General features: G+C 38.7%; 2 protein-coding genes across 3 annotated transcripts; one reads left to right on the top strand and one right to left on the bottom strand.

Annotated features, from left to right (window-relative positions):
* The first annotated feature begins 4,320 nt into the window (after nucleotides 1–4,320).
* LOC149229943 (beta-phenylalanine coenzyme A ligase-like) lies at nucleotides 4,321–5,235 on the top strand. Of its 2 annotated transcripts, XM_089375955.1 has the most exons (3): nucleotides 4,321–4,499; nucleotides 4,836–5,001; nucleotides 5,127–5,235. In XM_089375955.1, exons 1-3 carry the CDS (start codon nucleotides 4,322–4,324, stop codon nucleotides 5,173–5,175), a joined length of 393 nt encoding a protein of 130 aa, XP_089232081.1. In that variant the 5' UTR covers nucleotide 4,321; the 3' UTR covers nucleotides 5,176–5,235. The 2 variants fall into 2 exon arrangements, with proteins under 2 accessions (XP_089232081.1, XP_089232082.1); XM_089375956.1 differs by lacking the exon at nucleotides 5,127–5,235 and having other exon boundaries at nucleotides 4,836–5,095.
* A 10,066-nt stretch (nucleotides 5,236–15,301) lies between these two features.
* On the bottom strand, nucleotides 15,302–16,575 carry LOC149229942 (ethylene-responsive transcription factor 9-like). Its single transcript, XM_089375954.1, has one exon. It carries the CDS (start codon nucleotides 16,274–16,276, stop codon nucleotides 15,662–15,664), a length of 615 nt encoding a protein of 204 aa, XP_089232080.1. The 5' UTR covers nucleotides 16,277–16,575; the 3' UTR covers nucleotides 15,302–15,661.
* Nucleotides 16,576–16,875: the final 300 nt, after the last annotated feature.

Raw genomic sequence — 16,875 nt, 5'->3', positions numbered from 1 at the left:
GTCGTTGCCAATACACAGGAAAGCTTGTTTTCCATGCTCTCGGAGAAATCAGAAGCTGCCATTCTGAAAATTGATTTACAAAAAGCTTATGATTGCTTGGACTGGGGCTTCATAAAATGTTTATTGGCAAAAATTGGTCTAAGACCAAACTCCATTAGTTGGATTATGGCGTGCGTGGAGAATGTGAATTATGCAGTCATCATTAATGGCATGCCCTCTCCTTTTTTTCCAGCTGAAAGAGGGCTTCATCAAGGATTCCCCCTGTCTCCTCTGTTGTTTATCCTGGCTATGAAATCTCTGAGTCTTCACATAAACAAGGCGGTCTTAGAAAATAGGTGCAGGCCCATAAAGATATGCAGGAAAAACTTCATCTCACACAATCTTTTTGTTGACGATGTGCTTATTTTTGCTATGCTCTGCAGGGCATCGTGGACCTGCCTCTATGATATCCTTAATAGATTTCAAAGCGCAACAGGGTTACATATAAACAAGGCTAAGTCTGTTCTTTTCCACAACGACACCAATATGGAAATGGTGAATTGGGTCTCTGAGTTATTTGGAATAGAGTCGAGGCCGATCAAGGATGGTGTAAAGTACCTGGGCTTTCAGTTAAAGGCCAACAGTTACTCTAGTGCGGACTGGCAGTGGATGATTGACAGGTACTACAAAAAGATCTCGGCTTGGGAATTCAAGTGTCTATCCTTGGCGGGTAGAGTTATTTTAACTCAAGCTGTCTTATCGCAACTGGCTGTTTACTGGGCTCATATTTTCTTCCTCCCTGCAAGTATAATACACAAAATGAACAAGATCTCTGCAAATTTTATATGGGGCGGTAAATCTCATCAGAAGAAATATCACCTTTCTAGGATGGAAAAGATAGCTTCGCCCAAGAGTTTAGGAGGTTGGGGATTACTGGATCTGAGGGTCTTTGGTAAAGCTCTCCTTTGTAAGTCTTTGTGGAGGGGGATCTTCGGGGAAGGGCCGTGGAGCAACTCTATCAAAAAGAAATATATGAAAGGAAGGGATATAGAATTCTGGTACAGGAAAGGTAGGATTGGTACAAAATATGGATCAGCTATTTGGCTCAGTTTTCGAAAAATAGAGCAATATTTTCTAAAAAATTTAAAGTGGAAATTACAATCTGGCAGCAGAATTCTTATTGGCATAGACCCCATCATGGGTGGCCGGGAGGGCATTTCCATTCCTGAGGAACTTCTTAGTTTTTTCCACAGAGTTGGTATTTTTACTTGGGACAAGCTCATTTCAGCTTGGCAAGGTCCTATCCCCCTTTGGAAAGAGGCCAATGATTTCGGCATGCCGGTTTCTCTGGCTGGGCTTTGGAAATCCGTCATGGTATCTCTGAAAGGCTGTGGCTTTCATCGTACAAGGGTAGTAGACTATCTGATCTGGACGGTTCCAAATGCAAACATGGTGGTTCAAGTAAAAGACATTTACGCTGATCTGTTTGGCCCAAAGTCCCCTCGTTTTAGTTCGATTTTTCCTCCGCTCTTATGGAAGACAGGTTGCCCTCCGAAATTAATTTTCTTCTCGTGGCTTGTCTTCCACAACAAAAATTTGACATGGGAGAATCTGAGGAAAAGGAATTGGCACGGGCCGAGCAGATGTGTGATGTGCGATTCTCATGAGGAATCCAATTTCCACATGTTTTTCCAATGTCAATCTTCGATGCAAATCTGGCAGGTCTTGGCAAATCTATATGGTTTCCCTCTCATTGTTTTTGTTTCTACTCAGGCAGCTTTTGATTGGTGGAGTGCGCAAAAAGACTCATGGAGGCCCATGATTATTATTGTCCTTTGGTGTGTTTGGAAATGGAGGAACAACAAGATTTTCAAGGAATCAAAGATCCCCCTCAGTTCTATCCTGCAGCAAATCATATCTGTCTATGATACTATTCCAAAAAAGCAGCCCAAAATGAAGAAAGGCAATAGAACAGAGGATGTATGCTTCCACTCAGAGTTTCCAAAGGCGTTTTTTGATGGTGCTGAACAACAAAATATCTGTGGATGTGGGGTTCATATCATAATGGACAAGAACCTGCAATACTTTTTTTCATGGAATGGAGGGAGCGGTACCAATAGCTTGGCTGAGGTGCGGGCCCTAGCAGGTTTACTCGCTTTTTGTATCTTTTTTATATCCAGACTATTTCTATTTATATTCAATTGTATTTTTTGGTAATTTTCTTTTTCGTGTGTATAAATAGAATTCATTAATTATTTCCTTATCAATTTTTTTTTTATTCTTTTTTCCTTCTAAATTGTGTTCATTGTTTTCTACAAAGAAAATTTATCTCAATATTTAGAAACTTTAGTAAATTTTATTAATCTTTAATATGCAAATTGTAAAATGTTTAATCATTTTTCATTATAAATATTTAAATTTATAACTATTTTATATAATGTTTATAAAATATTAACAATTTTAAAAATAAAATATCAATCATTTTTAGAAAAGATAAAAAGTCGTGAAAAAAAAACATAGAAAATTAGATTAGCCCGTGGAATTTTCCATCTGGCTAAATCCAATCAATGCAACTACAATTTCACACTCACATTAAATAATATCTCGATCTTTAAATTAAGATTGGCGACAAGCAAGTTCGTGTTTCAGTGTTTAAAAATATGATTCAATCCGAGCAAGTTCCAGTTGCTGTTTAATCTGCTTCGTCTGTCCTTTCAAGGTTGCAGTTTCATTTTCCAAGTTGCTCTACCTGTCTCTTATGGTTTTAATTTCATTTCCAACCTGCCACGCCTCTCTCTTTCAGGGATTCCATTTTTGTCTCCAAGTAATTTTCTACCAAATGACATATTACAGGGGTGAGCACACACGCTGTCTTTTATAAACAAAATGTCGGTGTTTATTTCCGATATAAACCAGTAAAATGTGGATATATTATAATGTAGTATGGAATGAAAGGTAATAAATATGTAATTAAATGAGTGGGGCCGTATAAGTTATTAGTCCCTGCCATCTGGCATCCGGCAGGGACTATAGTAATCGTTAGGAGCGGACTTAGCATTAGTTTACCGGTTCCCTGCCACTTTTAAACCAAAGTTCTTACGGTCATGTAATTTTACTATTCTAATAAACCAAAGTTCATGCTTTCGCCATCTTATTTGGCCTCAAATCGAGGCATAGAGCTCAAAACTTAGGAAAAAGATCGGAGGAGTACAGGTAATTACAACAAGTTGTTCACTCGTGCATGAAGTAATGCTATGTTTGCACTAGCATTAATTTTCTAGCGTTTAATGTTACAGATTAATACCACTGCTATAATACAATAGCATATGTACCTTGCTACAGCGTGTATGCTTGCCACCTCATGTAGCACCGTACACCTGCAAGCTCATGCGCCACCGTTACATGTATGCCTGCCACCACATCTATGCTTTTTGTGGGCATGTAACAGGTATTTTGCTCATTGTGCCTTCTAGTATTCCGCTGCTCACCATTTTCTTCTGCTTCTCCTCCATTGACAACGATCTCTCCTCCATTGACAACGATCTCCATATCTCCGCCTCGTCGGCCATCTCTGAGACTGTCTCGGCTGTGGCGGGATCTCTCCTCCATTGACAACGATCTCCATATGTCTCGGCTGTGGCGGGATCTCTCCTCCATTGACAACGATCTCCATATCTCCGCCTCGTCCGCCATTCAGGTAAATCAATTTAAATCCTGCATACTTCTTTGCTGTTCTTTGATGTACGGAAGCCCTTGCAGATGGTAAACCTGAGCAAATCATCCATGATTAGCGTTCCTGTAATGTAGTAAACTGAATACCAAATTTTCACATCGTTTTTTTATTTACATATTTGATTGCGCTATTAACATTCAGTATTCAATTTTGCTGAATACATTTTTCAGAGAATCAGCTGCGTGGTTTATGATATGTTTTACTGTTTTTACAGGTTCTAACGCCAAGTACGCTAGATATAGACGACCTGAAATGCAGCTGGTTTATTCATTTGATTTGGCGTGCAGGTATAGTACCTAAGCTCATGCAGGGTTTATAAGACTACTCTTTATTTCTCTGTCCAATGCTTTGCTCTAGCTTGGAGGAACGTCTGAAGATTTCATATGCATCCTCCTCTTTAGACCTGAGATGAGCATACGTTCATGTTGATATTTGCAATGCTGTGTATACTTATAAATACAAAGGCTTGATGGACGAATCACCCTAGTAGAATTTATCTCCCAGTTTCCCTGAATCTAGTGAGCATTTCTGTTGTTGAAAAGTTTCCCTTTCAATTTATAACTGGTTTTTACCTGATTGTTCTACTCATCATTTCTGCAGATGTATGGAATGACTGAGATGAGTGGTTCAGTCATAAAGAGCGAAGGAAACGACATCAAGCATTACGGTTCAGTAGGCATACTAGTCCCTAATGTGGAGGCTAAGGTAGTTGATATTGTAACGGGGAAGCCCTTGCCTCCCAACAGAAGAGGCGAATTATGCTTCCGAGGCCCTATGGTCATGAAAGGTAAAAACACATTAGGATATAATGTAAAATATGTATGAGATTATATGAATTTTATTAGCATCCTTCAAGATTTTTATGAGCAGAAAACAGTTACACCATCTGTAAAATTAAATCCACTACTAAGCTATGATTTTACTCTGAATTGACATATAACTTACCTATTTTCCTTTGTAAAGCCCACATTAGATCCTTTAGGGATCTCCTAGGAAAGTAGCACCTTCATTTGTTCTGGATAGAGTAGAAGGATAATTTCATGCTAGCCATCACCGTTTTTCCACCAGAGTTTCATTTCTGAACTGTCAAAATTTGATCTGATCAGCTTCTGAATCTCTACAGAATACTACAAGAACAAAGAAGCTACATCATCGGCTATAGATTCAGAAGGTTGGTTGCACTCTGGAGATATTTGTCGTGTCAATGAAGAAGGGCAAGTATATATTGTAGACAGACTAAAAGAGCTTCTGCTGTGCAATCCACAGATTGAAGACTCTGCAGTAATACCGTGAGATTTCCCAGCTCTCCATTTGTTTCATTTGGTTGCATATACATATGTTCACACCGATATAGCGTTCTTCCATCACTACTCCATGCATCTACCTTATAACACAATGCCCCATTCGCTGGTAGATTTACTATCGCTGGTCAAGAAGGGACTCTCTGGTGGCAGGCACACTGAATTTCTCTGGTTATTTCCCAATCTAGCGTTGGCAAGAATCGTCTGGCAAGAATCGTTAAGCAGAGGCGAAGGTGCATGGAGTGCCCCAATTGTGTTGGGCATTTTTCAATGGGAAAATACCAAAACCAGACAAACAAACACCACAGAGCCAATGCTCTGTTTCATTTCATCCAGGATCTTTGCACAGGGAACCTCTTAAAAGCAAATATACTCATAACAGAGTATTACACAGCCAAAAAAAACATTTTCTATTGCTTTAAAAAAAAATGTTACAAGCTTCATCCTCTTTTACTATGAGGGATTTTCCAAAAACAACATTCAACCAAAACTCTGTTTTCACCTGAGAAATTACTGTGCTGGGTTTACTGCTGTAAAACCCCTTTTACATTCACTGCAGTGAAAAACACTTTACTGCTGTAAAATAAAATTTACATATGCATACAAATGCGCTCCACCATTTTCCTTATGCACTGCTGTGCAAAACCACACATGGTTTTTCGCTACTCCTCCGTTTTACGATGGCCAACACAAAAAAAATTACATCACAAAAAAAACTCACACCCCTGTTCTTGTTTTTCTACACACTGCTGTGTGTTTCCCATTTACCACAAAAATTACATACTCCACTGCTGTGAAAATTACATAATCTTCTGTTTTACAATGGGGGCCAAAAACAATTACATCACCTGTTTCATATCTCGCACTGCTGTGCGTTTACAAAAATTTTGCTCCACCGAGCGCAGCCACCACTCTCGCTACCTTCGTCGTGCACAGGCACAATTACACCCATACATAAAAAAACTACAGCCCTCACTTACATAACAATATATAAAAAACATATATAAAACTATACGCCCATACCCATATTAATGGGTCTCCACCAAAACTACGTATATATAAAAAAATATGATAATGTGCCCATAACCATTTAAAGGGGCCACCAAAAATTACGTACAACCACCAACTCCATTAATTCTTCCATTCTCGGCGGTCAACAAAAAAATAAACACTCCACGCAAAATTAATTCGCTGCAGGCCCGTATGCACCTTCAGAGATCGACGGCTGAGGACGCGCGAGGAGATCAGACGGCTGACAAGAATATCGGGTGGCCTTACCTGTCTGAGCGATAGCACCCGAGAAAATGACGCTTTCTTATGTCATGCGGGTGACACGCGTCGCCTCCATATTATATCGGAGCTCCTTGCCTAAATATTCCGCCGTCGCCAAATCGCTCCGAGAAAATTCCGGTGCCGAATTCCGGTCAATCCACCGCGCTGCTGAGTAGGCATCCAGCGCTGCTCTGGTTTTGGGTGCGTAGTTGAAATTAGATTTCAACACTCCCCTTTAATTTCAACTGCTGGGCATTCAATCTTACCCAAACACTTCCTCACATCGAGGGATTCACCAACACTGCTGTTACAAAGACATCTTCCTCACATAGAGGGATTCACCAACTGCTTCTGATGCAGTTCACAAACAAACAAAGTTGTCTTCCTCTTAATAGAGGGATTAACCTGAAACTGTGCTTAAGAGCACCTTCCTCATGACAGAGGGATTCACCATTACAATGTGCTGAAGAGCACCTTCCTCATGACAGAGGGATTCACTAATGACAATGTGCTGAAAAGCACCTTCCTCTTTAACAGAGGGTTTCACCAAATGACTGCTTCAAATGCAGTTCCAAAACAAACAATCATTGCACTGCTGTGTGTGCAAACTCATTACAATGTTCTTTTATGCTGCTGCATATTCTCTGCTGCACTGTTGTGCCATCTTCTTTGTTGCGTCTACCCCACACTGCTGTGTCTACACTTGCTGTTGTGTTGCTGCACTTCACTTACATTTCTTTGCAAACTCTGCATTGTTGTGCATTCTTCAAAGACAGAATACTCTGTCTTTTCTGGAACAATTACTCTGTCCCACCTTACAAATTTACACTGCTGTGTGTAAACATTTCTTACATTCACAGCTTTCATTTTTTCAACAAAAAACTTCATGCTGCTGCATTTTCTTATTTGCATTGCTGTGTGCTTCTCCTTCTTGTCGTCACGCTGCTGTCCATAACTTCTCATTTCTTCAACAAAACTTCATGTTGCTGCATTTTTCATATTCACTGCTGTCCATACCCATAACCATAGACTGTCATCCCTGGGTTTTATTTGCTGCTGCGTTGCTTCTGCAATTTGCACTGTGGCTGCCTTTTGTTTCATCATACTGTTGTGTGCCCATACACTAACTCTTTACTCTCCATTACTTGCACATAGAGAGAAATCATCCTCACGCTGTTTTGCGCTGCATTCTCCACACAAAAAAAAACACGGGCTGTTACTTTTTACACCCTTGCTTCACACAATCTTCAATTTCATTTTTTTAATTACACAATGCATTGCTGTGCAATTCCTTTCATTTTTCTGCTGCCACACATTATCAGTCACCCATCTGCATTAAAAATCTGCTGTCCTTGTTTTTCTTTATGCATTTCTTTGCATGTTGCATTGCATAAAAAACATTACATTTTTTTACTGCTGTGTAACAAAAATTTCATTGCATTCTCAGCCACTGGGCATTTACGTTCTGCTGCGTTTTGCCTTCTTCTCATTTTCTTCTCACTGCTTTGCATTTTCATTCCCAATACAAAACATTTCATCTCTGCTGCATATTACCTTTTAGAGGGATTAACAAAGATTTCATTTGCAACTGCTGCGCTGCAATACATCCTCCATCAACAAATGACTGTTAATACAGTTCAGCAAATAAAAAATTACAAGTTCCCCTTTAATGTGTGCTTGTCTTCTTTTGGCAGACTCTTCTCAAAACAAATTTAGATCCACTGGGGAGTTCAAGGGGTTTTCAGATTGTATTACCTTCCTTCTCCATACTTGTGTAACTTTCTTCTTTTGCATGGGTCTAGCTTGTGTAAGAGCCCATGTCAAGTTACAATCTCGTGCCATATGCCCAATGTTATGACACTTGAAACATTCTACATTTTTCATGAATGACATTTCATGATTTCTTCTAAAATTGTCTCTTGGAGGTTTTCGGAGACCACAACATTTATCTTTATGAAATGCTCTACAGTCTTTTGCCATATGACCAAAGTTTGAGCAAGCATAACAATAACCATAAAATGAACTTTGGTACCTGGGAGATGGAGGTTTTCTTGATGTACTTCTGAAGCCTTGCTGCCTTGAGATCCTTTGATGATAACCATTGCATCTTGCCTCTTTGACATCAGCTACATTTCTTCTTGGAGCTGGTTTTCTACTTGGAGGAGGATTTCTTCTATTGCAGCCTTCATTTTTCTCCTTGCCTTTGCTGGAACTAGGAGCTTCACAACTTCTTTCTGGCTTCTTCACATCTCCTTTGCTTAAAGCATCTTCATCTTTGTTTGAGGGTTCACCTACATACCCAAATCCTGATTTATCAAATGGAGATCTATGATAGCTGAGCATGTCATCCAAAGCTTGAGAGCTCTTCATGATTTTGTTCATCCCTTCAACCTTTTTCTTGAGGAGGACAATCTCTTCTTCCAATCTTTCACATTCATTATTCTTCTTTGTAAGTTGTTCCTCAGTTTCTTCCTTGCTACGAGTAGCTTCAGCTGCTACTATTTTGAAGGAGATAATATCTGTCTTCATTTTGGAGATTTCTTCATCTTTTGCTTGACTGCTCTTCATTTTCTTTTCAGCTCCTTGTGCCTGCTTCCTGGCTTCTTGTAGTTCGGACTTAAGGGAGGAGACCTCTACCTTGTACTGTCCAATCTCTTCTACAAGCTTATTCACTCTCATGTGCCTTTGTTCAAGTTGACTTGTCAAGGCATCTGCCTGCTTCTTTGCTTCATTCAGCTGATTTGTCATGGATATGACTTCTTCATGATGTTTCTTCTTGCATTGGTCAAGCTCCTTCTTAAGCTTGGCAAGCTCTTCATCCCTTTCTTTTACTTGAAGCTTGATGAGGTCAAGCTTTTCATTCTCAGCTTCTATGATGGGTTCTTCTTGACTCATTGTCATGGTCAGTGCTCCCTTTGCATGAAGGTCATGCAGTCTGTCCCATATATCCTTTGCTGATGAGTATTTTCCTAGATTCTTCTTCACAGAATCAGGCAGTCCATCCAAGATAGTCTTTGCTGCTTGTGCATCATACTCCATGGATTCTTTATCCATCTTGCTGTCATCAATCACTGACTCCCAGACTTCAATCCCCTCAGACATTAGGAAAGCCCTCATCATTATTTCCCATACATCAAAGTTTCCATCAAACTTTGGGGTTTCAAATAAAATGTATTCAAATGGATTGCCTTCTAGTTTAGTAGAGGGGGGAGACACATTTTTAACAGGCCTGGAGGCTTTCTTCTTTGACCTTGCCATTCTTATCTAGGCTTTAAATACTTGACTGTGTTTTCTTTTAAATCACTGACTGTTCCTTTAACAGTAACAGAAAGGAAAGCTTTGAAAAATACCTTAACACTTTTGGCTGAAACTTCACACTGCTGGAGAAGCTTTCTTCTGCTGCAACAAGAATCTTTCCTTCAGCTTCTTTGACACTTTTAAAGAGCCTGAACCAGCTCTGTCACCATCAAAGAGCCTGGACTAGCTCCGATACCACTGTTGGGTATTTTTACATGGGAAAATACCAAAACCAGACAAACAAACACCACAGAGCCAATGCTCTGTTTCTACTATTCCAGGATCTTTGCACAGGGAAGCTATTTAAAAGCAAATATACTCATAACAGAGTATTACACAGCCAAAAAAAACATTTTCTATTGCTTTAAAAAAAACTGTTACAAGCTTCATCCTCTTTTACTGTGAGGGATTTTCCAAAAACAACATTCAACCAAAACTCTGTTTTCACCTGAGAAATTACTGTGCTGGGTTTACTGCTGTAAAACCCCTTTTACATTCACTGCAGTGAAAAACACTTTACTGCTGTAAAATAAAATTTACATATGCATACAAATGCGCTCCACCATTTTCCTTATGCACTGCTGTGCAAAACCACACATGGTTTTTCGCTACTCCTCCGTTTTACGATGGCCAACACAAAAAAAATTACATCACAAAAAAAACTCACACCCCTGTTCTTGTTTTTCTACACACTGCTGTGTGTTTCCCATTTACCACAAAAATTACATACTCCACTGCTGTGAAAATTACATAATCTTCTGTTTTACAATGGGGGCCAAAAACAATTACATCACCTGTTTCATATCTCGCACTGCTGTGCGTTTACAAAAATTTTGCTCCACCGAGCGCAGCCACCACTCTCGCTACCTTCGTCGTGCACAGGGACAATTACACCCATACATAAAAAAACTACAGCCCTCACTTACATAACAATATATAAAAAACATATATAAAACTATACGCCCATACCCATATTAATGGGTCTCCACCAAAACTACGTATATATAAAAAAAATATGATAATGTGCCCATAACCATTTAAAGGGGCCACGAAAAATTACGTACAACCACCAACTCCATTAATTCTTCCATTCTCGGCGGTCAACAAAAAAACAAACACTCCACGCAAAATTAATTCGCTGCAGGCCCGTATGCACCTTCAGAGATCGACGGCTGAGGACGCGCGAGGAGATCAGACGGCTGACAAGAATATCGGGTGGCCTTACCTGTCTGAGCGATAGCACCCGAGAAAATGACGCTTGCTTATGTCATGCGGGTGACACGCGTCGCCTCCATATTATATCGGAGCTCCTTGCCTGAATATTCCGCCGTCGCCAAATCGCTCCGAGAAAATTCCGGTGCCGAATTCCGGTCAATCCACCGCGCTGCTGAGTAGGCATCCGGCGCTGCTCTGGTTTTGGGTGCGTAGTTGAAATTAGATTTCAACAAATTCTGCACTGGATGGTCTGATGGACCTGAATTCATAACACAATGCCCCATTCGCTGGTAGATTTACTATCGCTGGTCAAGAAGGGACTCTCTGGTGGCAGGCACACTGAATTTCTCTGGTTATTTCCCAATCTAGCGTTGGCAAGAATCATCTGGCAACTGGAATGATATAATGTGACAGATCACCTCCCTGCTGCGAAGCACATGGCTTGCATGCAATGCACGTGGTAAGGGAGAGAGCTCTCAAGGTGCTGCTGACAAGTTACGTGAGTCGGTTGGTTTTTGTGTGTTGGCCCATTGGAATCGCCTTTGTTGTCCAACAAATCGTTGGCAAACTCAAAATGTAATATATTGTGTTACACATTGATGTGATAATTGCTTTATTTCATCTTATAATCTTTCATTTAATATTTGCTTCGTTGGCAAACTCAAAATTTAATATATTGTGTTACACATTGATGTGATAATTGCTTTATTTCATCTTATAATCTTTCATTTAATATTTGCTTTTGTGAGGTTGGAATAGTCAGTAAACTTCATGCTTACAGTGCATGGGTAATCGAATGGGCACATTTTTTACAAGGTAGTGTTTTCCCTTAAAAATACTGACTTTTAGTAAAATTGTTAGAAGCAAAGATATAGTTATTTTTAGAAAGTAACGCCCCCTTAAATCATGTCTTTGGCATAGTTTCGCTTGCTGCCTTGTATTCATAGCTTCGGAATATTTGGTTCTGAAACCCTTCTTCCGAAATGTTTTGCCATGTCATTTTAATGCTATTCCAATATGTAAGGGCAGTATGTCTGTCAGGCCTAGCATGGCGGGAACTGGAAAGTCAAGAACATGAATATTTGCTTTTCAGGATAGACTACGCACAATCCCAAAACTTTGTATCAGAAGCTCTACAGCTAGGCCAAAGCCTGTTAACTATTTTTTAACAGTGATAAGAGGTAATCATGCAAGGATTCCGAGGACTATGGAAGGATCTTTACCTTTCTATTGATATCTTCGATTAATCTGAATCATATGAGGCGAATCCTACCAATTCAGATACTATAGAGAATTAACACTACCTTTACTTCTTTAGTGCTTACCCTCTTATGACACCAAAATAAGAATTGCTTATCGGACTCTTTCTAACTAGTCAATGGCTTGGCATTTCGCTATCACACATCCCACCTTGTAGACCCGGCCCCGCGAAGGATAGCTAACTGGCTTGTTGGATGTATTTCTATATTTAATAAGAGTGCTGGATCTATTGCATAACCAACTGAAGAATCAATAGCTAAGTATGGTAGGTCTACTCCTGGGTATGGATATGCAGCTGCTCGTGCATCTTTCACACAAGCAACCACTGATGAAACCACTCAAAGGTGGTGGTGCAGCTGATGCTACTGATGCTTAAAAGAATTATAAAGAGTCCCGTTCCTGTATGTCATGTACATTGTTGCTGGGCAACTCTTTAATGCAGTGGCACACTCATATTATAAAACTTTAGCTATGATAACTTTATATTCTTATAATTTTAAGTTTTTACAATGGTCCAATTTATAATTTTCTGTTTTACGCTTTTATAACTTTATATTCTATAAAATGCAAGACTTTAAGTTCGCACGTTAATTCCTTTGATTCAAAACACATTGATTTCAATCAGCGGCCTCAAAAGTAACTTGTAAAAGTAACTTGGCAGGGACTTGCTGCGATGCAGCTTCTCTTGTTATTGGATAATTAATTTGTTAAAATTTAATGGTGCCAAAATCAACAGTAAGCATATACAACATCCACATTTAATATCCATTAACCGGCTACTTATTTTCAAAAAAAAATAATCATTACATCGTAACTGTCCGCTGCAACAGAACAACCGGCACCCTGTAATGCACCATAAATCCACCAATCACAGTGATTGAATGCCGGGCGGGGCACACCCATAAATGTCGCTTCAAGGTAAGGAAAGAGGAGATGTCGCCAATTACAGATGGAATGCCGGTCGGCGCGCACCCATTTTGTTGGGCCCCACACTGCGCTTGGCCACCCCTGAAGAAATAAAACGAATTCAATTAAAGGGGTAACGTCCGTAAAGGTTTTTTGGTCTATTCAATGCTCTTTGTATGGATGTTTCCGAGAAATAAATGGTGTCACCAACCAATGACACAAAGGGCGTGGTAGTGGGAAAAACATAAAAATGCAGTGCCCCTAAAAGATTATACACTTTTGCTTCCTTCCGGTGGATCGACTTCACGTAACATGTTACGCGCCGTACTTGAAGAGGGTATTTCATTCGATTCGCAAGCAACTTGCGCGTCACACCGAATTCAAGTGACGAGGAGAGGCGCCGTAGTTGAAGGATCTTTTCTTTTTGCGTAATCAATACTTTACGGAAGTAGCCCACCGGAATAAGAAATATCTGGTCCTATTGATGCTGTGTACTGTACGTACATTAGTAGCTAGATTTATTCGTATGGATCTTTGTGGTAAGGAAATTTGGTTTTCATACCAAATTCTATGAATCCACTCCCAGTCTAACCAGCGGAAAATTTGGCTTTTTTTTGGAATAGATCTCACAGAAATATTGGAAAATCTTGGTTATTGGGACTAAATTATAGAATTGTTTTGATGGATAAAAAATTGTTAAATCTTTTTGGAGCTTCAAAATCAGGATTGAATCACTATAAACTACATATTTTACAACCCAAAAACAATGAAACAGCGAAACAAATATTTTTAACTGTTGCCTTGGTAGACCACTCCTCCTATGAATATTTGGTAAAGATAATTATAATAAACAGCGAGTTATCATGGAATCAGTACTTTGAGAAATCTATTGGGTATTTGGACTATGGAAAGTTGAAAGTTCAAATTAGTGATACTGACCAATTTAACAGAAAAGCATGTATAGAAAAACTTGGAAAACATGTATGGAAAAACTTGGAATATAGAATAAGTAAATTATGGTGACCTCTCGTAGATAGAGAACCTTGTTTTTATGTTTTTTTAATCAAAATGACTCTGCCAAACTATTATATATTTTGGATATTTTTATTTATTTATAGAATTTAGCAAAATAATTTTTACTTAAATTGTAATTTTATTATTTAAAATTTATTTTTAAATATATAAGTAATTTTACACCTGAAACAGTCAACGTTCACTCTAGTTCTACAAAGGTCAAACATCACACTTATGATCTGATTTAATTGTGTAATGTGTATAAATCAAATACATATAATTTTCGAGTTTTGAATTGATTTATATATTAAAAATATATTTTAATCTATTAAAACTCATAATTTTATTATAAAATTTCAATAAAAAACAAAATATAATAATTACATAATTCTAATACTATTTCCAATTTTTCAATCTCACCTCTCTAATTAATTATTTGTGCCAGTATTTATTATTTAATTCATATAATATTTTGTTCAAATGAAGTAAGTTTAATTGTTGAGTTTTTAATGCTTATAATATTTCGTTAAAATAAAATTTTATTGGTATGAGATTTTGATTTTTAATTAGAATTTAATGATATAATGTTTAGTGATCTTTATTTTTGTTTTTGGAAATATATTTTCAATGATATAAACTACTTAGAGCCTTAGTACTTGATATGTATAAATTTGAGGTTTTAATTGGTATAATAGTTTTGTTTAAGAGAAACAGCTGTGAAAATCAACTCCATATTATATAAATATAAAATTTATCTAATTATATATATAATTTTTATTACTTAATATCAAAAATTTAAATATTTAATGACATTTTTAGATTTACAAATTTACCTGGTATTTATTGTTGTTGATGAATTTGAATTTGTTTCCATTCATTCTGAATACGACTAACAAAACTTATTTCACATCCAACGACATGGATACCACCAACTGGAATTATTACCTCAGCTATGCTGCTAAATTTGAAATGATTTCACATCCAACAACCTCTATACCACAGTTTTTTTTTTTTTTTTGACCATATAACACTGATCGAGTTTATTAACTTGACCATACAATATATTTAATGTCGGTTTTGAATTGCTTTTCCACCTAATAACGTGTATTACCAGGTGCAGCACAGTAACATTGAATGCCGATTAATAGGGTGGTTACGGGACCCGGGTTCGACCAGGAAAGTATTTTACATCGACTGTGGTGGACATTAAATAATTATATAAAGGTACACTTTTAGTCATCAACACAGCTTTGGGGTGTGAAACACAAATCTCTCATTAAACAATTCCTGATGTCAATTCGCCAAATCCATTCAATCAAAAAATACATGATACGAGCGATTAATTCCAAAATATCTAAATGTATGAATAGACATGAAGCTGTAAAATTGCTGAATTTTTTTGGGATAAATGGGACGCAAAATTGTACATGAAATCAAGTAAAGAAGACAAAAGTCTCTTGGCTTCCTACACGGGAGACTTAGCAGTGCCCGGCAGGGATGGAATTTGAAATTTGATTGATTATAATTTAGTGTGGTTTGCCATTAAATATAATTAATTTGAAATTCCAACCCTCAAATTTGATGGTTCTGTTTTGAAATTCCAACCTGGTGCCAGGCTACTTTAGAGAGGTTGTTCCTGCCTCTAACATTCCTGCCTTCTGAAATTTACGAATTGTGGGATGAGTTAATCGACATCGTCAGCTGCTGGGGGCAAATTTAGATCCAGTAACAAGGGCGCTGGCCGCCGTGAAGATGTACAGGTCATTACATCCGCCTGCAGCTGCGAATTTCGAGATGATTCTAAGGGTTGAATGCCAAACAAAAGCTTTTGCTTTTTAGTAGGGTTGGCCTGATTCTCCACCGTCAGATGTTGCGAGCCGCCTCGCTGGATAACGCAACTGGAAGCTCGATCGTTGTCGAGAATGGAAGCGCAGGGCTCTTGTCTGGAATAAAAAATGGGCCACTCTTGTCGCTGAATATTGATGGCGCGTGTGGCGCCAGGGCTAAACATTACAGCAATGCTGGTGCTATCGTCTTGGAGAGCGAAATTGGTTTTAGCCTTGGGACCGCGGAGATTTCTTGCAGCATTGTCGTAGGCGCGGGCGGCATCTTCGGCTGTGTCAAAAGTGCCCAACCAGAGTCTGGATTTCTTCCAGGGGTCTCTGATTTCTGCAGCGAATCTCCCCCACGGCCTCTTCCTCACGCCTCTGAAATGCGTTCCCTTCACAGCATAGGACGCCGTTTTCTCGCAGTCGCCCTCTCCTATCTCCATCTTTATCCCTACTCTCGCCATCGGCATGGCGTCAACGGCCAGGCCTCTTTTTCTCTGCACAGACAAACAGATCCCGCGCTTCACACGATCGAGTCTCGCCGACGGTACGAAGAGCAGGCACTCTAAACACAAGGGCGCCCAGGCGAGAAGTGATGCAGCTTTATCTCCAACATCTCGGCTGTATTTATTGCGTTTCTTCAAAAACCCGGCGTAGTTTTAAACTGCTGTTAGTGTTGTTACGAGTAGTAAAAGTTATGACTGCGGAGGTTGGAATGGTGTTTTTTGAGCGTGTAGTGTAAACTCCATGGGGTTTGTATTTTTTTAAATTATTATTTGTTAATTTGGTTCAAAAATTGGATAAAAATTAGCGTTTTAAAATTCACATAATTTTAGTATTATAGGGTAGTGTTTTGTTAACACACTTTGTTATATAAAAGTTATTGGGTCAAAATATTATATGGAAAAATCCAGTGATATTAAATATTGATGTGGTTCATGTTGAATGCAATCGAGGTGTGATGTTAAAACTCATATGACTAAGCAAACAATTTTCTTTTATATTTTTAAAACTAGTAAGGAGATCAGGGTCAGAGCCGCAAGAGAGGTCGAGCAAGCTCAGCCAGGGG

The sequence above is a fragment of the Pinus tabuliformis genome, chromosome J (assembly GCF_031772625.1).
Source record: "Pinus tabuliformis cultivar Carrire ecotype Pingquan chromosome J, CPIR1, whole genome shotgun sequence".
NCBI classification, from domain to species: domain Eukaryota; kingdom Viridiplantae; phylum Streptophyta; class Pinopsida; order Pinales; family Pinaceae; genus Pinus; species Pinus tabuliformis.
The sequence above is the reverse complement of the archived record's forward strand: the minus strand, read 5'-3'. Positions and strand labels throughout refer to the sequence as shown.

Excerpts from the sequence above, each read along its gene's own strand:
- LOC149229943 (XM_089375955.1), top strand. The coding sequence starts at position 4,322 with ATGACTGAGATGAGTGGTTCAGTCATAAAGAGCGAAGGAAACGACATC. Across the intron at positions 4,500-4,835 it reads AGGCCCTATGGTCATGAAAG|AATACTACAAGAACAAAGAA; the intron begins GTAAAAACACAT and ends GAATCTCTACAG. Across the intron at positions 5,002-5,126 it reads GAAGACTCTGCAGTAATACC|ATTTACTATCGCTGGTCAAG; the intron begins GTGAGATTTCCC and ends ATTCGCTGGTAG.
- LOC149229942 (XM_089375954.1), bottom strand. The coding sequence starts at position 16,276 with ATGCCGATGGCGAGAGTAGGGATAAAGATGGAGATAGGAGAGGGCGAC.